General features: G+C 38.0%; 1 protein-coding gene and 1 long non-coding RNA gene across 2 annotated transcripts; one reads left to right on the forward strand and one right to left on the reverse strand.

Moving 5' to 3' along the window:
* The first annotated feature begins 1527 nt into the window (after positions 1-1527).
* On the forward strand, positions 1528-3471 carry LOC104609332 (growth-regulating factor 1). The gene is made up of 4 exons (XM_010275619.3): positions 1528-1811; positions 1958-2420; positions 2531-3000; positions 3120-3471. The coding sequence occupies exons 1-4, from the start codon at positions 1634-1636 to the stop codon at positions 3125-3127; spliced, it is 1119 nt and encodes a 372-aa protein (XP_010273921.1). The 5' UTR covers positions 1528-1633; the 3' UTR covers positions 3128-3471.
* A 16869-nt stretch (positions 3472-20340) lies between these two features.
* Positions 20341-22937, reverse strand: LOC148790550 (uncharacterized). The gene is made up of 2 exons (XR_016077975.1): positions 20949-22937; positions 20341-20743 (listed from the first exon to the last, which is right to left on the reverse strand). It is a non-coding gene; the product is annotated as an uncharacterized LOC148790550 (long non-coding RNA).
* Positions 22938-25718: the final 2781 nt, after the last annotated feature.

Genomic DNA, 25718 nt, shown 5'->3' on the forward strand with positions numbered 1-25718 from the left:
GGGGAGGAGGTTTTGAAGTGGAAGTCAGTGAAATTTAAATAAGGGTAGGTACGTACATTCTGAACAACTAAATGCATCTAATAAGAAGAGGAGAGAGGGGGGGGACATAGCAACATACATACATGACCAGTAAAGGAAAAGAAATTCAAAAAAAAAAGAGAAGGGGAGGGATGCTTGAAATGAAATGAAATTGAGGAAAGCTTTGGTTTTTAATGTAGTAAGTGGTCGTGGTACTAAAAAAAGGAGAAGTCCATGTGTGTGAGCCAGAAAGTGTTAACAGCGTTAAGACTGCACTTCTCTTACAACATCTGCCATCCTGACACCTCTCAACAATGGGGTTTGCAGGGAGACTTTAATTGAAACCAAACAAAACGAAACAAAGCCTCCTCTTTTCAGCCCAATAATGAATAATCCTCATCACAATTCCTGTTATGCCCCCCCTTCTTCTACAATTACCATTACTAAACAGCCCATGCATCATCACTCATGTTTCTGTCTTTTATGGCTCCTAGGTCTTAGAAGTTTTATTTACATTCACCTTCACAGCTAGAGCCTAGAGGGTAATTCATTCATTATACATTGTGTGAAGGGCAAAGGCAACCAGCTGATAAATCCACAAACAGATAAAAAGTTGGAGTATTAATCAGTTTATGAAGTTGGTTATCACAAACAGTTTAGAGTTTTGCGTGGAAGCAACACTGATTTTGCTTTGAATGATTTATTAGAAAGACAGACAGAAACACAGACTTAAGACTTAGAGGGCCTCCGGCTCTCAGACTCCAACTAAAACCTCCTCTGAGTCTCCCGATTTCCAAAACTGAAAAAGTCAAAATTTTAAATGTAGGTGTCATGAGGTATTAAAGAAACTAAAATATTATGCATGCAAATTGTTTTTTTTTAGTTTGTGTTATAAAACATCCATACCATACATCTGCAACATTTGTGTGTGGCACCCACATGTACTATAGTTGAGGGACCAACTTGAAATGACACAATGTTGCAGATGTGTGGTGTAAGATGATATTAAAGCATACTAGAAAAAAAAAAAAAAAGGAACTTTGTATGGTTAGCATTGCTAAAAAAAGACAAAAAAAAGTAAAAGAGAAAAGTAGGAAAAGGGTAAACCGTACAATCTTCTCAGGCCTCAGGCAGGCCCCAGGGTTCAGCCCCCCCTCCCTTCTACGCCATGACACGCAGAGTCTCAGACTCCATCTCTCGTATAAATAACGCCCATAAAAAAAAGCTCCAGAATAATAATAATTTTTATCGTCTATCACTATCTTTTAATCCTCCCTCTCTCCCCTCCCTTTTGTTTATAGATTTCCGTAAAGATGGCAGAGACAAGAACAGCAACAAAGGCAGAAACGCAGAAGCAGAAGCAACAGAGTTGCAGTCATAATAAGAGCAGACTCAGGGGAGGTGGCAGAAGTATCATCAGAGCCATTAGTTTATCCATGCACAGAAGATTCTGCAACCAATAGACTCTGAATAAATACCCCCAACACCCGCTACTCTCCCTTTCTCTCTCTGACCCTCCTAAATACCAACCAGCCTAAACTCTCTTTCTCTGTCTCTGAAGCTCTTGTTTCCACTTGGTTCATCTTCTTAGACTTCTGGGGTTTTTGTTCTTTTAATGATGAGTGCGAGAAACGGGTCTCCGTTCACTGCATCACAGTGGCAAGAGCTTGAACATCAAGCTCTCATCTTCAAATACATGGTGTCAGGAGTTCCCGTCCCACCTGAACTCATCTTCCCTATCAAAAGAAGTCTGGACGCTTCAATCTCTTCGAGGCTCTTCCCTCACCAACCCAGTAAGCAAACACAGACTACTACTACTTTTTCTTTCTTTCAACTTGCAGGAGCTTTTTTGTTTTTCCATTTTACTTTTTTTAAGTCGCTCTTTGTTTTTACTTATTTATTTTTGGTAAGTTTGGGGTCTGCATATCTGTTGTTGCAGTTGGATGGGGCTGTTTTCAGATGGGTTTTGGCAGAAAACCAGACCCAGAGCCAGGGAGATGCAGAAGAACAGATGGAAAGAAATGGAGGTGCTCGAAAGAAGCATTCCCAGATTCAAAGTACTGTGAGAGACACATGCACAGAGGCAGAAACCGTTCAAGAAAGCCTGTGGAAGTTATTACAGCAAACCCCTCTACAACAATCTCATCGCTATCCAGAAACCCCTCCACCATTACAACCAACACCAACACAACCGCCTCTTCTTACTCCCTTTCTTCACAAGTAGCTGCTGCTGACGCCCATCACCAACACCACTCTTATTATAACACTTCACTTCACCCTTTACTCTATCCCCATTCCTCCTCTTCTAGACCCCCTGGCATTGGATTCTTACATCAAAACAACTCTACCCATTTGCTCTTGGACTCTGGATCTTACTCTCAGCAGGGCAACAAAGATTACAGGTTCGTATATTTTGCTTGAAACAAATGCTACAAAACTACGCCTTTTCTTTTGAAAACCAAATAACCGGTTGTGATTTTCCTCTCTCTGCAATTTGCATTAAGAAAAGCAGGTATTTTAATGGGTTGAAGGGGGAAGTGGATGAACGTGCATTCTTTTCAGAAGCTTCAGGGACTACCAGGAGTGCACCGGATTCATCATCACTTGATAATTCGTGGCGATTTACGCCACTAGATCAATCGAAACAGAGAAATAGCTCTGGTTTACAAGGTTGCTACTCTCAGTTGCAGTTGCAAAGCCTTACAGACATCTCTAAACAACAAAAGCATCAACAGGAGCAGCATTGCTTCGTCCTGGGCACGGATTTCAAATCCGAAAGGCCACTGAAGTTGGAGAAAGAAGAGGAACCTCAGCAACCTCTGCGTCACTTCTTCGACGAGTGGCCACCAAAGAGTAGAGATTCATGGCTCGATTTGGAAGACAACCGGTCGAACCGGTCCTCATTCTCTACAACCCAGCTCTCGATTTCCATTCCCATGCCATCTTCTGACTTCGCAGTCTCCAACTCCCGAACCCAAAATGGTAATTTGACTCCCCTTCAACTTCAAATAATTTTTTTTTTTTTTTGCTTATTTATTCTTGATTTTCCACGTCTTCCTTATGCTCTTGAAAGCTCGAACTTTTCTCTTGACCGCACGCAGATGGTTGAATTCCTCAAGTGGGTTTCTGAATCGAAGGCCAAAAATGCACTTGTTAGATCACTGTTTCATCTTCTTGGTTCCTCTATTTTTCTCAGGTTTGAGAGCTCTTCCCTCTAGGGGTGATTTTGAATAATGTGTGCCTGAAGGAAGTTGCGAGTCTTCTATCTTTTTCCATTGTTTATATTTCCTTTCTCTTTTGACTTCTTTCTAACTAGTTTGAGTGGTTGGTCTTTGATATTTGGGATTCGACTCTTTTGTTGATATCCTGAGTGAGCCTTCTTTCTTATATGCATGCATTGCTTCAGAACTTATATTTATTCTAATTTGTTATATGGATTATTTTTTGCTGAAATACTATATAGGATTTTAGACTACCAAAACTAGCCCTCGAAAAAGTAATCCATTGTTTAACAGAATTGGCTTAATAGAATCTCCAATTACCAGAAGGGGGGAAAAAAAAGTAAACAATTCTAATTTCTAAAGGAATGATGCACCAATCTAGGACTCGGTGATCCTTTTGGCTGACTGGATTTGGCGAATGCTACGAAAATTTCACATAAATGCACTAATCGAATTCACCTTTAGTAAGAAAATGTAGGGATTTTCACTTGCTGCTTCTATTGTGTGTAATTTGGTTATGAGACTCGATTTATCAAAAATCTTTTTCTCATGAATCAGTGATTTTGAGGGGATTGGAGAATCACTGGTTTGGTATAAACGAGGCTATTGATGTACAAAACTTCGCAACATTATTGGTTTGCGCATTATTGCCATACACATGTCAGTGTTATTGTCCGAAATCAACTGTCTCCTAAGGCTTCTGCATAATTCTAAGTTGCTAGAAATCAGAACTGATTGATTCCCCCAACTGATTTTAGAGGAAATGGCCAAATTGAATTTTTCATACGATTTGGGGAATCATCTGACCTAACCAATTTAGGTGTTTGGTAAAGTGGTATTGCATCGCTCATGTGCGATTTGGGTTAGATTTTTTTACTTGAAATGTTTTGAGCACTGTGAGTTCGATCAATGCAAATTGATATTTTTATTTAAAACATCGAATTTGATATATATATATATATATATATATATATAATATGCATTTTTCTTGCATATGATGTGGTAATACATATTTCACTTGTATTGATCAATCCAAAACACAATTGCAACACAACCATTACGCCAAACACCCTCTTAGAATCAGAGTTTACAAATCAATTACTTCAAGTCTTCAACCAAACTTGGGAGGTGTTTGATTCCATTGGATTATTGGAGAAAACGGCGCTTTGCCAGAGTCGCATTAGATATTATAAAAAACGGCAAAATATGCATTACAATCTATGGTTTGGTTGGCAGCAAGCCGGCAAAATACACGAGATCAAATCAGCCCCCCCACAACATCCCACAATATATCTTTGCCATGTATTGAAAATATTTCCTGATGATAATATCAGATATGATGATTTCATCATCGGGAGATGTTTTCGATACACGGCGGAGATGTACTGTGTGGGGAGCTGATTTGAACTCAAAATACATGTGCATCGATTCTCAAAAATTAGTGCCATTTCTGAAAATTACATTTTGATGTTCCTTGCTTTCTCCAAATGTTGCAAGGAATGATTGCGGATGTGGCTCCAACATGGCGCTATTTTTTCAGAAAGTGCAATAGAGTCTAACACCTCCAACCATTGCTGTTATCTGAGAAAACACTACACCATTGCAATGGAGAAACGGCAATGGGATATTAAGACTGATCTTTTCAAAAGCAATTCTCTATTTAGTCTGGTTTTATAATCAGGACCCATACCTATGCAAATGTTAAATACTTGCATAATGAAGAAATAATAAATATACTCATCCTTGAATATATAAGTATAATCTATCATGATTTAATACATGTCTGTTGTGTTTGGGCTTTATTATAGTGCCGTTTGGCAAGTATTTTTTAAAAGATTTTCTGGAAGATCTGATAGCTAAAACACATAGTGGGTTTTTACAAAAGAGATATTGACAGTCCATAGACCGTTTAATTGGAGGTGCATCTTTTCGTATAAAGACGAGATGAAAAAAAAAAACAAAAAGTTCCATTTCTAGTTTACTGAAATAAGCTTTAATCGAACTTCTTACGTCTTTTTGGAGTATAGTCTTTTGGTGGCTAAATCTTCCCCCATGGATTGCCGAACTTGTAAATAGCCAACAACACGTAGAAAGATATGCCAAACAGGGCATATATAAAGGGTATTTAAGTTTTTTACTTCTTATTGCGTTTGCTTTAATGATAAGACTAGCAATGGCGAGTACCTTCTTTGTTTGACACCCACCCACAATACAAGTGGTAACTCCTTAAGCATCATCTTTTGTTTAATTTAAGTGTAAATATGTTTAATTTGTAATTGAAAACTTAATTTATCTAGACATCCAATAAAAAGTATCTTATCTAAACTTCAGTAATATAAACATATTGAAAGTCTTTGTGCTGGGCTTTCTAGTCAACGAAACTAAAATGAGACTTGATTTGTTTCCAAGTTCAGTTTGCAGTGGAAATGAAACTGGTGTAATGTATGAAATTGCAAATAGGTTGAGTGTAAATTCTGATTTAATGTGGCTTTGTCCTATTTGTTTATTAGAAGTATCATAACAAGTAAAAATGAATTAATCTGTAGTCCCTACATTATATGAAAGAAAGAGAATAGTGGTAGGGGTAGATTATTTATTCCGGAGTGGAATGAAGAAAGATAATGTGGTCCTCAGTCCTCACTTTATATGAGAGATAATTGAGATGGGAGGAAGGTAGTGCAAATGAGACAGTACAATTTTGTATCAGAATGCAAGTCATTGTTACAAACAAATACAAATAGATGGAAAACTTCTATTTGGTTCATATTTTTAACCAAATTTCCAACTTGAATCTTGAAACAACAAGACTTTTCAGTTTGAGTGGACCTACACCAGTCTAGGTAAAGATAGAACATAGAAGACGTGTAATGTTGGATGGAAGAGCTTCTTTTTTTTTCTTTGATGTAAGGTTTAAAATTTTGATACATATTGCGCTGTATCAACTGATATGTATATCATATCGAGCCCTTTCCGATATGCTGGCCTTAAAGGCTTAAATCAACCCCTCCGAATCAGATTTAAAAAAAAAATAATAAAATAAAGAGAAAAAACACCGATACAGGCCGGTGTTGAATGTATCGATATTTTGAATCTTGCTTTGTTGTCTTGGTTGTGAGGGGGGAGTGTCACTGCATTAATTGCATTGAATGTAATGGACTAACCGACTAAGTGATCGAAAACAGTCTCGAAAGGTAGAAGCAGTAGGCAACATGTACCTTCTATATGAGCCAGAGCCAGGGCTTTCCAAGAGTCCAAAGATTAGAGCGGAACGATTTTGTTAACTATGCATGCCAATATGTTATGATTTTAATTTGCTTGGTGTTCGTGATGCCGCTTTTGCCCCTTAGTGGCCAGGTGCTATACACTGGACCTGGACTTACTAAGTTGGTTAATGGGATCATCACAAGATCGATGCACACTAGCTAGGCCCATTGACACACATCATGGAGATGGAGAGAGATTGCCTTTCTACACTTTGAATCCGTGCCTCCTCAATATGAAATGCGTTATGGGCAACTCCATGTTGAGTCAATTAATGGACCATAATGCCAATATATTTTGGTGCTTAAGAAAATGCCCTTCAAATTTCTTTGTCTAAGCATCTGCGATTCGGAAGGGTTTGATTGGTCAAAGACTCAAAGCTAGCTCTTCCTGTATCATATAGATGAACGCAAGTACCACGTGATTGATCCATCACTATTTTGAGAATTCAAAATCATCTGCAATAAAAAAGAAAACCTAATGGTCAAAACAATTATTCCACAAATGCCATATATGACTGAAATCCATCTGTTGGATAAGAGATTAATACTGCATTTGGCATTCCTTATTTAAAGGGTTTATCTCCTTTTTAATGCCAAATGCAGCCTAAATGACTTTTTATACTTCAACATGGTAAATCAGTTTTTAGAATCACGTAATAATAAAAACTGTACCAGATGACATAAAAAAAAAAAAAGCCTACAGAGCTAGTACCATCCAGAATGGCACTAACAAGAAGAAAGCCATATATTTTGTTATGTATTTTCTAATTCTATATTGATGTTTTTTTTATGAAAACGCTTCTTGAAATTGAGGCTAGCACTTGTCTGGGGAAAATAAATTTGAATCACAATGTTAATACATCATTTTATTAGTAATTATACATTATAAGGTGATTAACAAGTCGGGGACAAAGTAAAGTGCACACGAAATCCATTAACCTTATCATGAAGAACCTGCAGTTAATGGATTTAATCCCGTCTTTCCAAATTCGGAGGGATACCAAATAGCCATCTAAGCTACTGAATTGAATCATGGATTTAGCATACTGAATATGGATCTAGGTGTTGATTGACTTGAATCCAATCTATTTGCAATGCTTTCCACTTTGTCTCTTTTCCGTAGGGATTCACACTACGAGTCTGGATCTCCTGAAAGCAAAATCTGTGCACACGACATCCAGCCACAGCCACAGCATGAATATCTGCTATATGCTATACATGTACATGAAATCATGGGGAGATACTTCCAGTGTGTAGGGTTTTTTGAGTTCAGAGGATCCTGTAGAGTAGGCTTTAGCTGTTCAGCGGCTGTAGAATCAATGATAAGGGTCAATGCCAGCATTTAAATATATGGGACTCAAATGGGTCCCCTGAATTTATCACTGGTTTGAAATCTCATCGTTAGTTCCACAGCCCACGAATTTTATATCCTCGTATAATGATATACATGACATGCATGCAGCTGTCCTCATCTGCTGATCACAAAATATTGACCACATGATCCTACAGTCAAATATCTCACGTTATTTAGGTTATTCATGGGGCCTGGGGCAGTGCTCCTCAGTTGTACTTTGTTGTTACCAGAATGCAACCAGTATTTTGTGATCAGCATATCGGAAGCTTGGTGAGTGTGGAAAGGTTAGGTGGCAACCCTTCTACCCACATTTCTACCTACAGAATACCACCACCCTGTATTGGGAATATCTCCCCATGAATGAATGACATGGGAGATATTTCCATTGCGCAGCTGTAATGTATGGTGGGTAGCAGATCCGGCTCCCTAGTTTTGTCGAAAGAAGCAATTTCCTATATTCAAATTAATGGCCTTTGAGAAGAAGTCATTCTTCTCAAAAAAAAAAAAAAGAAAGAATCAGGAGAATTAAGGTGGCCTTTGTATTCCTCACAAATTGGCAGCAGTTGCTGATCGAAAGGCCCGTATGCGTGAATTTGTTTTTTGAAAACAAAATCAATATCAATATGGTTATGCTCATTTCATGTCCATCATCGTCCTAACCGACTTGTATTAACAATGTGCGGCTAGTTCAGATTACGCCTAACTTATACTGAATTGGGTATCGCTAGTTTCTCCTCTCTTGCGATGAAATTATCAAAAAGTTTGTAAAAATTGCTTGCAAATCATCTCATAAATAAGATATATAAAAGAAAATGATTTTTAGTTGGCTTATTTTGGCAATGATATATAAGACTACAAATACAAAAAATGTAAACATGGTTTTTAGTTTTATTAGAAGAAAACTCCTTTTGAAGTGAGTATAAATACGTCTGCTTGATAAAAATGCAAAGTTGACTTAATTTTATAATTTAATCAAATGATTTTTAGTTGTGATAGATACAACCACATAATTGGAATCCACTTTTTTTACATTGACTAATTTTGCATCCATTTTTTTATATTTACTGTCATCTTTAATACATAAATAGGCTGAGTTTGAAAAGAGTAGAAATATAAATCCAAAATAGACTCAGAGTGAATATATGCACCGATGACCGACCAACCTTTGCATTGAGCGAAAGATAAATGAAACATAGAAAGAAAGAAAGAAAGAAATAAGAAGCAGAGAATTGACACCCATTGGGCCGGTTTGTCTCTTAAGCCCCTCGTGATTTTATTTTGGAGCAAGTGCAAGTGCAGAGTGGGTGGAAACTGGAAACGGCATGGCAGGCAGCAGCGGCAGTGGTTCTGAATTCTGATCCAACCAGCCCCTAACGCCGATGTGTGCTTGTCCTGGCGAAGGCGGGATTATGGGATCCCAGTGGCAATACTGTTTTACTGAATTACTGATACTGGCATCCCCAAGACTTTACCACTCACTCACTCACTCAGTGTGGTACTACTGGTCACGCGTGTGGGTCTCTTTTGTTACGGCTTAGAGAGTTACGGGGATTGAATGAAGAGGCAGCCAAATGGCAAATGGCAGAGTTTGGATTCCCTCCTCACACTATCTTTATCAAACTATCCTCACAACCTTTTACATCATGGGGTGATATTCTCAATCTATGGTTGCAATTGACTGTGCAAATGGTGCGAGAATGGGCTTGTAAGGATTAAATCCCATTTTGCAATTTGGTACTGAATTCGGATTCCATTCTTACAAAAACGGTTCTCACACCCACTTTCAATCGTGTATGTGTAGCTGTAGCTGTAAATACGCTGTCAACTTCTTTTCGTGACGACTGAATGGGATCTTGTTGGTACCACCACCAAGCCCAACATAGCCAATTACCGAATTCACATCTGTGCCCCACAGCACATCCCCACCTTGTATTTAGAACATCTCCCAGTGATGTCTACATCATCTCCCGAACTTATTTTCGGAAGATGTTCTCAATACAAAGTGGGAATGTGCTGTCGAGCATTGTAGGGCGCCCCCTTGTGGGCCGCACATGTGAACTCCCAAGTCCCAAGTACCATGCTAGCCCATCAGCCACGTGGACTACAGTTTCATTCGCTGCTGGTTAAAGGGGGCCCATCTGGTCCACGAGACCAGAGTAACAACACTATGGACGATATATACCAATACAAAACACAAGACTATGAGCAAGTTCACTTGTTCTCCTTCTCATAGGCCAATCAAGATACATCAATCTAGTCTAACGAGCAGATCTATATCTCACGTTGCTGACGTGGTATACCATATTTTGCCAAACATATCCTCAGTACTGATCAGGCAAACCGCCTGGACAAGCAAAATTGGTGAGGCATGTGGCTTTACGTCCTACATTATGTTAGTTAACAAATCTCTATATTAAACATTTTGTTTAATATGACGAATATATAATGTGAGAAAAAATAGAGATTTGTTCATTTTTTAGATAATTTTTATAAATTTTAAAATTTTTATGATTTAGTTATAACATCATCGGTTGGTGGTCCATTTGGCTTGGATGTTTAAACCCGTTATCCAGCACCTCAAGGTCCTATACAATTTTAGATTCTGTATTTTTTCATTAATAGGTTTTGTTTATTATAATAAATATATGATATTAAAATATGTCCAAAATTTCATAGTTTCTATTTATTTTAAAAATATTACTATTCCATTATGACATTATGGATTGATCAACCCATTTATTTTTTATTTTTTATTAATGGATTGATCAATTTAAAATTTTGTCATTCCATCATTAACAAATATACTTCATATTCATCATATTTGTTTTTTGATTAATATGTAAAAATATATAATATTAGAGTGTTCCAACATCATTGATTGACTCATTTTTTATTTGATTAATGTCAAGAGGTTGGATTTGGTATGGGTTTGTCCCAACCCAACCTAACTTGAACCAACCCAATTGAATGGAGAGGGGATACCGACCCCACCCCACGCTAGACTCATATGCAGTACACCCATAATAAATTGGCACTATTTAACCATATATCAAAGCTACGATGTCAATTGGTTGAGTTCATCCCAACCCAAACCCAACTTGAAACCTGGTCAAAGTTGACCCAATCCTAACCCATACGATCGGATCAATGGAGGTTTATCACTTAACCCAGCCCACTGACATCCCTAACTGAGATGGTTGAACTGCTGACCTACTATCCAAGTTGAAGAAAGGTTTCATTTGTTTGGTTGGATTTAAAAATATAGTTTTTTATACTATTAAAATTATGTGGCATATACTTATAGATTTAATTAGTGAATCTTTTACATAAAATTAGTGGAATTTATTGATGAGAGACAAAAATGTTTTAAATGTGAGATTTAATGAGAAAATGTGAATTAATATTTTTTCTTTTTGATAATTGAGATTTAATACCTTAAGTATAGGTCCTGATGAAAGGTAATTGGATGAATTAAAAGTGATGATGATGAGGATGATGATTAGGGCTAGATTGGATCTTATTTGATGGGCCTGATGGACTTGAATCAATTGGGTCGGTTTTGGTTCCAGGAACCAGAACCAATGGGTCAGTTTTCGGGTCCTTGTTATTTCTTATCGGGGTGGTTTCGGTTCTAACTGGACCTGACCCAGACCCGATCATTTGGCAGCCCTAATGATGATGACTTTAATATTCTTATCAAACCTATGTAACAAAAGTGAGTTCGGATTTGGTGCAAACACACGTATGCAAACTTGATTGTGTGACCAATCACGAATGAATGTGAGCCCCATGTGTGTAGAGCATTGGCATGGTTACTCATGATCGATTAGAGGTGTAAAGTGGGCCGTGCCGGTTCAAGTTTGTGTCGGGCCGTGCCGCCCACAGCCCGATTTGCACCTCTATGATCAGTTACACATTCAAATTTATACACCTGTGTTCATAATAGATCCCATGGCAACAAAGACAAGCAACCAAAAGATTACCTAAATTGCCATAGGTTCAAGTAAACAAATTATTCAAATCATTTTATTAATGAGATAAAATAGCAGTCATTTTAGGGTCCATTTGGTTCGTAGTTAGAATCGGAATCGGAATGGATCATTCCCATAGTCTATTTGGTTCAGACAAGAATGGGAATGGGAATTAAAATCAGCAAGAATGGGATCTCATTCCCAAGAGAGGGGCAGGAATGACCATTCCCTCAAATGGGGGAATGCCATTCCAGCAGGAATAGGAATGGGATTCCGATTCCACCCAACCAAACAGTTGAAAGCGGAATAGCAGAATAGTCCATTTCGATTCCGATTCCAGACCCCTATTCCTGCAAACCAAACGGACCCTTAGTTCTTATTAATAATATGTAACTTTTTTTGATCATTTTTAATTTAATTTATTAATGGCACTCAGAATCCAAGTACAATTTTAATCCAATAAAAAATCTATGGGAAAAATCTGAATGAAATTCGAATATAAATGAATAAAGTTTATATCTACTACCTAACCTATATTAAATCCGACTCAATCCATTTGTAGCCATGAACAAACAAATCAATCAACTTTGTTAGTTTATACCTATCCAATTCTGGTTGCATTATTTTTTTTTATAAAACAAGCTATAACACTTTAAAGGACTTGTGGACAAACATATTTATGCAAAAAATGGTGTGAGATTGCAAGGGTCTTGTGTTGCCCATTATTCTAAAGCACAATGACACCATGCCCCTTGACATGTTATTTCTAGATGTAGGTACATAGTGATTGCTCAGACCATCAAAGTTTAGAAGACATCAAATTGATATCACTTAGATGTTTGCGATGATTTCATAACTCATCAGTTACCTGTGATGAGCTTATAACTCATCGAACGTATGCGATGAACATTTGACTTATCACATGTCCGCGATAAACTTGTACCCGACACAAGTCAAGATAAACTTTAGTTAATGTAAATCCATAGTGAACTTTAGACGCATGTGGTTCTGCGATAAACCTTGGACGCATGCAGTTCTGCAACAAATCTCAGATATACGTGGTTCTGAGATGAACTTCGGATACGCGAGGTTTTGCGATGAACTCGAGACCCTTACAGAACCGCGGGTCACTTTGAACCAGAGTTGAATATCGGTTACACGTGCAACTTTAAGTTACGCGCATGATAAGACACCATGGGGGTTTAGTAAAAATGTACCTGCTAGATAATGACGTCACTAGCACCACGTTGATTAAGTAGGTCACGAAAGGAAGTAGCACATGCGGATTATGAAAATTCTCGGATGAAAGGAAAGTCAGTCATTGAGAGATCTCGTAAGACACGTGGCGAAACCCTAGCAGTGCTCCTTAATGACTGACAACGAATCTAATATCCCATTTCCTAATGGGAATTAAATTCTTTCAATGCCTTCCTTTCGGGACCTCGGGATCTCTCCTTATAAATGGAGGCCCTCCTCATAACCATTCATGGATTCGATCACAGATTCATTCAATCATTGGATCATTCTACCCTGCTGTCTTGTCACTCCCATTTGCCCTAGCTTCCCAGTTGACCCCCTGCCTTCGGTATTCCTGTCTTTTAAGGAAACCACTCCCACACAGCCACACCACTACACTTACACTAGAAGAAATGAATAGAACTTAAAACTCGTTTATTTCTTCACCTCCCAAAGTCTAAAAATTGAGTCAAAATATTTTTATTCTCAACTATTTTTGTTTTTAATTTGGAAAATTTTTTTATTATTACCCTGTACTTTGGGCTTGGTGTCACTTTGGTCCCTAAACTTTAAAATGCAATACTCCAGTATCTGAACTTTTAAAACGTGTCAATCCAGTACCTACCGTTAATCAACTGTTAACCAACCATTAAATGAAATTTGAAAAAGACACAAATACCCTTCGAGTATCCAAACAGTGAAAAAATTAACAACCCCAAATTCTTGCTTCTTCTATTGAAAAAAATTGGGCTCACATCTCAGTGGGCATTCTAAACCCCAACTTTCTTGAATAAAAGAGCATGGTTTTAAAACCAACCCGGAGACGGAACCAATTAGGGGTCCGATTACTGGGTGGAAAGAGAACAAGTGATGGAGAGAGAGAGAGTGAGTGAGTGAGAGGTTTAGGAGGGGGGGGGGGCTACTAATAGAATATGATAGGCTGTCACTCAGAATTCTGCATTGGGTTGCAATATACTTAACCCATGAATTAATTCATGTCCTTTCCAAATCATTATAGGTTGAATTGAATTAATTCTAGAAATTAGTACCTTGAGTCAGTTGATAATTATTTCCATCAATTAATCATATCTTAAATACATTAATTATGGATTGAGCATACAATTAATTATAACGGTTAATTATGAGTTAAATTGAAGAGTTATTTGAATTTAAAAGGAATAATGTGAATTAATGAGAAAAAAGGGCTGAACTTGTATCAATGAAATGCGTCTAACCTGGCAGGTACTCACAACCCAACGAATTGAGTGATGTCAAACCATCTTCAGTCAACCAAGTAAATGGAAGCTTATAAATGGATAGTTAAACAAGTCACACACACGGGTTGGGTCTGAAATTGTCACCCTAGGTCATTTACCCAATTCAATTGCAGCAGCAACGGCGATTGACCTTAAACAAAGAAAAGAAAAACGAAAAACAAAAAAAGATAGGAATGAAAGGCATTCATAGATAAAGAGAGGGGAACACCGTTCAGCTTCAAATCTTGTTGTCTTCTATCATCGGTAACAAAGTTGCAGCCTCTGCTATTAGGAGTTAGGAGAACATCGTTCAACTCAAAATCTCATTGTCTTCTACCGTCCGAGATTGCTGGACCATTGCTATGGTCTCCAATCCGAGGTTTTTGATCTGCTGTAACCTCATGCTCTTCCCCATCCTATGCCTTCGTGACCGAAGAGGCAACTACAGTGGTGAAGTCCCGATCGATGGCAGAGAAGGCACCAGAGGTTTGTGCAGAACAATCTCTCATTTTCTGCAGAAGACCATCTCTTGAAGCTGGAGTCCAGATGTTCTTCTCTCAGGTGGTGATAACGGTGTTGTTAACGATCAAGGTGACGGATCACTCTGACGATCTCAGCAATGGTTGTGCCATCCTGGTGGTGCTCATGGTTTGTACGTTTGTTTCATCGTTCGTGTGGTCATGGGGCCTCTTGGGTGGTCTCTCTCTCGCCCTTGTTTTATCACCGCCGCTGCTGCAAGTGAAGGGGACGAAGAAAGAATGAAAGGGAGGGAGCCCTTCGCCGGTGGTGTCGTCGCCTACGACGGCTTCGCCGAGAGGGAGAGAGAACGAACGGCTCGTCGCAGGCACAGTCGTCGTTCTCCCTCCCTCTCGGCACAGCCGTCGCAGGCGACGGCAGCCATCGGCGAAGGGCTCCCTCCCTCTCTTTCTCTCTTCCTCCCCTTCGTTCTCTCTCTCACCCCTGTTTTATCACCGCTGCTTGCAACAGTAGCGGTGATGAAATAGGGGCAAGAGAAGGAAGGGAGGAAGAGAGAAAGGGAGGGAGGGAGCCCTTCGCCGGTGGCTGTCGTCGCCTATGATAGCTTCGCCGAGAGGGAGAGAGAACGAATGACTCGTCGCAGGCACAATCGTCGTTCTCTCTCCCTCTCAGCACAGCCATCGCAGGCGACAGCAACCACCGGCGAAGGTTCTCTCTTCCTCCCCTTCGTTCTCGCCCCTGTTTTATCACCTCCCCTTCTCGCGGCACCCTCAGCATTTTAGCATGCAACACCTCCTCTGTCTTTCTTCCCAAGCAACAACTTACAGCCATGGATATATAAATTAGGATCCAGACTGCAGAGAGATTTTGAATACTGTGTATGTGTGTCTTCAGTATTTTTGTGGTGGGTTAGAGAAGGTGTAGGAGACGACTGTGGATCTTCTCCGCTGGAACGATGATAAACAACTTTGGGGCAAGAATAATCTTTTGATCATCCCTGAGGAAGGGTAAGAAAATAATTTACCAAATGGGTTCGATCCGAGTGAGAGTTAATGGAAGGATAAAAACGTAAAATCAATTTTTTCGTCCTGATTTAACAATCTGAATGAGAGTTAACGGAACCATGATAATCAACTTAAGGGTTGTGCAAGACAATATCTAAACAGTAAGGGTACTGCATGTCAAATTTATAAACAGTATAGGTGGTTTAAGAGATTTACCCTTACTTTAATTAGTTACAGTATTTATATAATTTATTAATTAATCATATTTTAATAAATACAATATTTTAATAATTACAGTATTTTCAATAAATATAATACTTTGTTAGTTACAATATTTATTAGTTAACAATGCTTTTCATATTTTTTAATAATTACCATATTAGTTAATTAACAGTATTTTTAATAATTAACAATATTTTAATACTTACAGTATTTTTAATAATTATTAGTAGTATTTTTAAATAATTAAAATGTGAAGAGTTTAAAATAGTGTTTTTTTCATAGAAATACATTAATGAAGTCTATTATTTTATCACATTAATTACACTAATAGATTGGTGAAGTCTATTTTTTTACCATATTATTTTATTTTACATTTTTTAACAAATCCCATGCACCACAGGGTCCCACTAATATATATATATATATATATATATATATATATATATATATATATATATATATATATATATATATATATATATATACATCTATGCAATTAGAACACCACAGCCATACATTGGAAACATGTCCTTTGGGTAGAATTATTTCACGATTAGACAAAGCTAGTGTGTAGGGAAAGGTTTTCCCCTTTATCGTAAGGGAAACCTATGACCCCCTTCCCAGGTAAATTGGTGAGCTTCCCATTTTGTGACCTCAATCCTCGAGCCCGGATCTTCTGCTCGCACCATTATATATCACTTGCTATGCTATGCAATGTAGATGGAACCCTGGCGTGCTCACTTGCGCGATTGGTTACACTATTTGAGACTTGAGAGGCTGAAGCTTACTCTAGCCAAGCACCTCCATTGCTCTGTACGGTGTCGTATCATGATATTGATAATACACGCTTTTCCTGTACTATACACCAAGGAAAGGAGGTTTGACGGGATGAGGGTGGCTGTAATTGGTTGGATATCAACACAAACCCAACTCATATTTCAAGTTGGGATCGACCAAGCTCACCCACTTCGGGACCTGCCAAGTCCCTACTTCAATGATGCAGTCGAACTTGAGTCCAGAACAGATCAACTCAGAGGACCTCCCATATATATAGCACCATGCTATCAGTATCAGACCCACTGCTGAAACCCCTACCAGTCTACAAACTAAACCCACTCTCAACTCTTCCATTTTCGTAAGTTCTTTGATCTTGTTTTCTGGACGTGTGCACGACACTATCTGGCATGTTCTACTCTTAACCTCTCTTTAATTATTTGCTTCAGCGGAGCATTTCAGGGTTCTGAATCCTTACTTGATGAGATTGTTTCTGGCTTTACATTACTGAAGTGTAAAACATTCAGTAAATACTAAATACATGTCTACCCATGATTGGGCCTTCCGTTATACTCTCCATGCTGGTAATGATAAAGAAATTCATATAAGAACCTCCTAAGTCCCAAGTCCACCTACCCCTGGCCGGTTAGTCCCCACCGCCCTGATCAAAAGAAGAAAGAAAAGAAAAGAAAAGGAAAGGAAAGTCGAGTCGGGTTAGGTCAGGTTGAGGCCAACCCTACCCCAATCCTAAGTTCTAAACCCCCAACCCTAACCCTAACCCAACCCAACCTATCCAACTCTAACCTTAACCTTAACTAAATTCCTTCAACCCTAATCCAACCCAACCTTCTCTCCATCCCCTAAAATCTCGTAGAACTTCTTAATCTCAGATCTTAACTCAACTTTCACGACATATATTAATCCTATGTTTTATTAGTATTTGTTTGTTGATGTTTTTATTCGTTCTTTTAAGTACAAAATTAAAAAAAAAAAAGTGTTTGAAATAATTATAGTTTATTATGAATTATAGCTTATAATAGATCTTTTATAGGCAGCAAGCTATGGGTGGCAAACAACAAAGAAGAGATAAAGAATAAAATATTCAAAAAACACAAAAAATGTCATTAAGGTTTTGGTACTTCCAATTAGGATGAAGTGAAATGATTATCTTAAAAGAAATAAATGATAGTATGTAGTAGGGGCTATACAACTATCATACATATAAACAAATCAATGTATGATATCATATATATAACATATATTTATATATGATATGTACTATAGAGTTGGGTTCGGGTTAGGTCGAGTTGCCCGAGGGGTCAACCCTAACCCAACCCGAAGTAAAATTGGGTTCATAAATTTCAATCCTAACCCTAACCCAAGCATCAACCCGACTTTTTCGGGTTGGGCTCGGGCCAACCCGGCCCAAGTTGCAGCCTTAACAACCAATATGAGTTTACCACGTAATATCAACCCTCAAATATATATAGTCAATAAGCTGCCCTGTCAATAATTCAGCTATCAATATTGATGAGCCACTAGAACTTTGATTTGGTCAAAACCACCCATACAGCCATACTATCCGTCTACGAACATCCTTCAAGTTAATAAACAGAAAGGGCACCCCATATTAGTTGTCCCATTTCCCAAGTGGATAAAACTGCCATAATCTCGCATAAAGAAGCAACGAGAAGAAGCCCTTGTCATTCCAAAATCCAAATAGATCTTAACATATAGTTCCAGGTAAGCTGTCAAAGTAATATCTGCATAAATTGTTTATTTACTCTCCATCAACATTGGAAATCATATCAGCATTGGGAAACAGTCTATTTGCTAAGGTTCCAATTTGCGTCCTATGGTTAATAGTACTGATGATTATTTCAGTATTTTCCAGTGCTATTTCCCACCTGAAGTCTTTAAGGCTATGTTTGGTTTGAAGGAAAAGGTAAACCTATACAAGGCCTTGTAAGTTGTAAAGGTTTCTCTACCATTCCCTACTTTTTCCTTCAAACCAAACACGGCTTAAGACCAAGGAGAGTTGCCTCCATATAGTTTCATGTGGAAATGCTCCCAGTTGTGGCTAGAAGCATATACAGAAAAAGTGGAGCCTACGAGGGAAAGACCCCCCACCGCCACCCCCTCCCCCAGGATCTTTACAATGGTAGAGAACTCAGCCTGACATTGCAAATCCTTCTCTTCATCCCATTTCAAGCCATAGAATCAGCTAACAAAAATGTATTCCTTCATTATCCATCTAAGATACATATTTTCCCATTCCAAAAACCTTACCACCCTAATGTAGGGAGCTATACTAGAGAGAATACACTGCTAAACAGCAAAACCCAATTCTTGGGGTCCATGAGATAATGTGATGTCAATTATTTCTTCATCCCTAAACCCCCTGAGAAAGTCTGTCTGAGAATTGCTTGCTTTGCAAACGTCTCTTATTCCTTGTGACGCGATTGGCAAATAGAGAAGCCTATGCTGTTGCCCAGAGAGGGCTGCAGGGGTCTGAGCTTTGGACGGATGCTGCCCCCTTCTGGTTATCTAGTGTTTTGGTTGCAGACTGGACTGGAGTTTAAAGTGTTTGCTTTTGTCTTTGTTCTTCTTCTGTTAATGTTTTGGTTGTTTTAGCTTTGGTTCTGTAGTTTGCTGTTTTTCTTCCTGCTGCTGTATTGGCTTCGGCCTTCTTTTTTGCTGGTTTAAATGACAGTTTTACCAAAAACGGAAAAAAAAAAAAAAAACTGAGAAAGTTGAATCCTGTGAAAAACTGGTGGAAATATGAGATTACACTAGTAATTGGTTCGTTTTCTAGATAAAGAGACTGTGCAAGTGAGAGGAAAGGATCTTGAACTTGAACCTATCAAAAATCTTCCTGGAACATAACCTAGTCAACATATTCCCATATGCCATGTCATGTATTATCTATGAAAAGAAGGAAGAACATCACACCCCCTCTCAAGGACACCTATTGGGAGATAGTGTCTTACCTTAGTATTCTGTCTAAAGGGTCACCTCTATACTTACTGTTAGATATCTGGATGCCATAGACTTTTAGGCCTACAAAGAGAACGCCGCAATCATATCTCTCTAATATTCAAGACCTTGTGCAGTAGAAAAAAAATGGGGCTCAATTTCCTCCCTGTAAACAACTTAACAACAAATCCTTTTCCAATCCATTTGGGTACAGCTATCGTATCCCATTTCACCACTCCATTGTATCAGAAAATAACCACCTGGTGACTATGACATGTAGAACTATTCAACTGATAAATAAGTCTTTCACAAATTGGTAATCCCCACTTGGACTAGGTTTTTAGCTTCTTTATGTTGTGAGGCATTTACTTGGTCTTGTCTTCCTTTCTTCAAGGGATTTGATTATTTTAATTCTCTTTTTCCTTCAAATTTTTAATAAGTAATTGCTGTTAATTAAAAAGGAAGAAAGAAAATATTCTCTCAAATTCAAATGTTATATAATAGCAAAGAGGAACACAATAAGAACTCTTATCGGTGCTTACATGAAAAACTATAAATGGATGTGAAATATCATATGTATGAGATAGCAAGGTTTCTTGTTTAAGTGCGAATATTTCAGTCAAGAAATGACTACTTTTAATAAATAATAAGAAATATGTTAAAGATCAACTAATCAAGCAACATCTATCAATAAGAGATAGTATACAAGCGTGTGAACATGCTAAAACTCATAACCAAAAAAAGAACCATATTAGAACTCATAAAAGACAGCTAGGGCACTTCTTGGAACCGGCATTCTACCATATTTTTGGTGCCACATTTTTTATGGGAACCTAATGACAGAAATATCTATGCAAACAGATGATGTAATGAAGTTCGAATTGAAGACACATTATCCACTCCCGGGACAGTCCTCTTCCCAAATCCCAATATGGTGTTGAGCTTGCAGAAGTGACTGACTCCACACCTTCCTATGAAGTGAATAAAATGTAGAAACTTTAAATAGATGATTGAGATATGAACTTAAAAATCTGCATACAGCTGTAGCATTCCATTCATGGAAAAGTCACCTTAAATTCCCGTGGTAACATTTAATCAAAAGTTTCATTGCTTGGAATGAAGAAAAATCCCCGACTCACCCAGCACCCGAGAAAAAAAATTGCATCTTTTAATTACCTGAAGAATCATGGAGCGTAGGCAGTTCGATCCATATGCCTTTCAAAGAGCATGGTTTGTTGCAAGCAAAAGGTACTTATGTGTTTCCCCTTATTTTTCCCTTTTTCTTTTCCCTTCCTAGTTGATTGTCATTCCAACTCTTAACAGAGAAAATGATGAAGAAAAAAATAGTTTTACTTACTACAGATTCCTATAAAAGAATATTGCAAAATAAGCACCAGCACTGAACAGCAGTAGTTAAGGTCGAATATACGATGATTATCAATTATATAAACCGTCATTATACAAACCAAACCGAGTCCTAACATACTCAATCCTCATCACTATTTCATAATTGTTAATTCTGTTACACCATCACAGAGGTAACAATAAAATGAAACATCGAGTAGCAACCAATTAAAGGGGAAATCTGGAAAAAAAAAGTTCTTTCTTCTTTCTGTTTTGAATTACAATCGTGTAGTTGAATGCACAGAAGATTAATGTAAGAGAAAGGAAAAAAGAATCAAGCTTACCCATCTACACAATCACAGGAAGGGCGGAGTGATAACTGCTGCATCAGTCAGAAAAAAAAATGTTCCGGCTCCAATCAACCCCCTAGATCACCAAAGAATCCCATCAATGGCGAATTCGAATGCTTTCAAGTGCAGAACAGCCCAACCAACCGAAAGAATAATGAGTAAAAAACTGGGTCCCAAAATCAAGGACAAACCCCATGTCCCAAAATCCAGAACCGCCCAATCAACCAAATGAATAATGAGAATAAAAAACCTGGCTCCCGAAATCAAGAACAAACTCCATATTTGTGCTTCATCTTTGAAATCTGCCATCTCTTGAAAACCAGAAACCCCACAACAGCAACCTGCAGGATCCCGGCAATCCCTGCAAACAGAACACCAATTTTCTTCCCAGTATTGATCTTTCGAGGAGGTCCTCTTGTGTGATTGTTTGAACAGTATGGTCCACATTGGCACCCCTTATTACGTTGACAATCCGGTGATTTTGTAGTGCATGGCTTATGTGGGGGAAGGGGACAGGGAGGAGGATGCACTGAATTTGAGTGTCCAGAAGAACTGTTTGGCCGTGTTGGTCGCGAGGGCGATGGCGGAGGAGGAATCTCTGAATTTGAGGGTTGAAGAGAACTGCCTGGCTGCCGTTGTGATTCCGAGGTTGATGGTGGAGGCTGAGAATGTGGGGAAGAAGGCGGAGGCGGTCGAGGTGAAGCCGGAGGAGATATCGGAGGTTGTGGCGCGGACAGTAACCGTTGTTGGGGCAAAGACTTTGCTGACCGCACCAGCAGAGGAGAAATGCCAATAATCTCCATAACCAGAAAGGCTAATAAGGACAGCAGGGGACGTCCCATTGAAGAAGAACAACGGATGAACGGAAGAACAATATGCTTCAAGGGCAATTACGGCAACGTCTGTTATTTTCTTCTGATCCCTTCTTCCGGGTTTCTTATTGTGCAGATGTAGCGAAATGAGCCCACCAAAGTTGTTCAAAATAGCCTGGTTTTGAGCGTAAGCATAACTAGAGAAAGGGTTTCCTCTGCATCCGTAAATCCGAGTCTTCCGGCCTTCTTGATGCTTCTTAGATTTTGCGAGGTTAATACTCAATCTGCGGGGTTTTTGAGTCAAGAAAAGCTACCTCGACTTCATCTTCTTTGGGCCGGGGTTGGTTGGTTTTCTCCTCGACCCTTGGTCACAGACTGCACAGAGAGTGAGAGAGAGAGAGAGAGAGAGATGGTACTGGAAGGTGCAATCGCTTCAGAAGGTCGGCCAATTTCGGTCGAGAGATCGGCGAGTCGAAGACGCGTGTTACTGTGTGTTTTTCTACCCGCATTCGCATTTATTTTGTTTTTTCGAATGAGAGAGAGAGAGAGAGAGAGAGAGAGGGAGAGATTTCAACATTCATTAGTTAGTTGACTTGCTCGAGTAGTGATTGATTAACGTGTATGACGTGGATCATGATTACCATGTGTTTTTCTTTACGAAAAGATAGATCGGACGGCCCAGAGCAGATTATTTCATCATCCTACTTCTTTGGCCCAACGCGGAGCGTCCTTTTTTTTTTTTGTGCTAACTGAATGTTTTCAAATTCCACCATTCAGATTTCACGTCTTAACGTCTATCCAGTGACCAGCCACTCTAGTCCACTCGTTGATTCACACTGATAATCTGATATTAGCTCAATTTTTTTTTTTTTAAATAAAGCTGCGTTTGGAAGGTGTGACCGGATTTTTACTTTATTTTACACTCTTCTGGTTTCACAACTAATGATGCAAAACATGGGTGAGAAAAGGGCCTGAATTTAAATGGAATAGAAATAGTTGTTAGTACTCTAAGATTAAGATTGACGTAAACCGACAAGTTTGTGAGTTTATTTGGATGTTAAGTGTGCAATAATCACTGAACCCGCATTTATATGCAGACACAGTCTAAAGAAAAAAAAAAAAAAAAGATTTATTCAAAAGTCAAAATTAGACAACCAAATAAATAAATTAATAGAGAGGAATTAAGTGATTTTGCTTGGATAAATCTTTGCCATTGTGTTTTTAGAATTTGGACCATGAAATAATTATGTTTCGTAATTTTATTGTGTTTTTTATGAAATTTAGCAAATACTGTTTTTAAAACAAGCTTTTTGCCAGTAAAAGGAATAATCGTAACGTATTTTTTATTTACCACAGTTGACATGAAAAAAATTCACGTATCGGTGTAAAATTTGTGCCATATTCATTCCAATTATTCATATATCTTCAAAAAGCCTAACCCTTTTTGAGCTGCCATCTGGCATTAAATCAGCCAAGCCAGTGGTTCATAAAATAGATGTTAAAAATGATCATGGTTATGATATGGCAACTATATATGAAATTATTTCCAACTCAAAAAAAAAAAAAAAAAAAGAAAATCATGACCTGTTGGGTAGCTGGAAAAAAGGTGCGCCATGTGGCAATTCTAAATATGTGGCATAAAAATGCCATGTCATTGGATCAATATTTAAAAATATGGCATATGGGAAGGCTTTGATCGTATATATGTTCATACCATTAGGTTTTGCGGAAAAGCAAAAAAATGTCCCAAGCCATGCATCGAAACACAAAGCATAATCCTATTCTTGCTGTACAAGTATTAGTATTTTGGTTTCAATAATTTTATGCACATTATCAGATTATGACGCACATGTTTTACGTATCATGCAAAATACGAAATTACTTTCAAAAAGCTTATCCAAACACAATAGATCCCTAGGAAAATCAAAAGGTAGTCACCAACTCACCATCCCATGTAACAGAAAATACATACATCATACATGATACAGCCTCGACCTCGAATGTAATTAAACTTTACATATGGTGAAGTGGTGTTGGATTAACGAACAACAACCCAGTATTACAAAGATAGATTAGGGGTGCATTTATAATATAATGCAATGTAAATTATAAACCAATGAAATTTATTGGGATAAGGGATGGAATTTGTAACCCTAGGTAGGTCAGATGTCATTAATAGAATGGGCCGCCTGTCGATGACATTTATGCTGCTGCACCCCTTTTAGTTGACACAGTCGACAAAAATATACGGTTGACAAATGGCATCGATGTATTAACACATAGCTAAGTGCAGCACCGTCATGTGGGAATGTCCAAGTAGAATGCGAGATCAGAGAATACATAGACTTGTTGCTCTTACTCTTAAAGAGATACACCGGCTCTTGTTTGTTGGGTCTTGGGTGCAGTGCAATCCAAAGTTCCAAACTGGATGCAATTAATCAGATTAACTTTGAATGCATTTGTCTCAAGTTTCCATTTGCATCCCAACCTTGGCAGCACAGATTATTATTTCAATAGGGTATAAACTGTGAACCAGAATGCATGTCAACTGTGTGGCGACACAGAAAAAGCATGTCCAATGCCTAGCCATACCCAAACGTGGGGTATTATTGGGGGCCAAGCCCCAGCTCCAAAAGCCGAGCAAGATGAGAACCTATTCTTGTTGTGGTGGACAAAACTAAAATGATAGACCAAAACCTAAGCAAGAGTTACCCAAAATTTATGGGAAAAAGTAAGCTTTATGCTGTGATTCTTATGCCATCTTTAAAAATCGGCACCCAATTTTTTCAAGTGCTTATTTTTTAATACAAGCACTTATCCTATATTAGGCGTTTGGTCATATTTTTCTCTAATAAGCATTTCTGACTATTTTGTTCTTCACTTTCTTTTAAATTTTTAAAATATACCTTTTGAACACACTTTTTGTGATAGTATTTTTATAAAAACACTTTTATTAAAGTACTTTTATGAAAACATTTTTACAAAAGCATTTTTATTAAAGTACTTTTATGGAAAGCACTTCATAAAAGCATAAAAATGCTTTCATAACATAAAAGTACTTTTATAAAATTCAACTAGGAATAATTTTATAAGTGGCATTTTAATATTCAACTAGGGATAATTTTGGAAGAAAAAAAAATTGAATAAGCACTTAAAAAAAGATGAAAATTTGGGCTTAAAAAATAAGTTAAAATAAGCACTCTTTTTGGACTTATTTCTCAAATACCAATAAGTGTTTAATGACCTAAATAAATACTTATTTTTAAACACTCCCAAACATGACTTTATGGAAAAATTGCAATGATAAGATTAACTATAATCCTAGCTACTGAAATTGTTATTAAAGTAGCTGGCTGGCTACGTCAATGAATATAATTTGTTGGAGAAAAAAAAAAACAAAATAAAAGGATGGATGAAGTGGTCTCCTCGATCCAAAGGAA

The sequence above is a fragment of the Nelumbo nucifera genome, chromosome 6, assembly GCF_055504915.1.
Source record: "Nelumbo nucifera cultivar China Antique chromosome 6, China Antique-T2T, whole genome shotgun sequence".
In the NCBI taxonomy this organism is placed as follows: domain Eukaryota; kingdom Viridiplantae; phylum Streptophyta; class Magnoliopsida; order Proteales; family Nelumbonaceae; genus Nelumbo; species Nelumbo nucifera.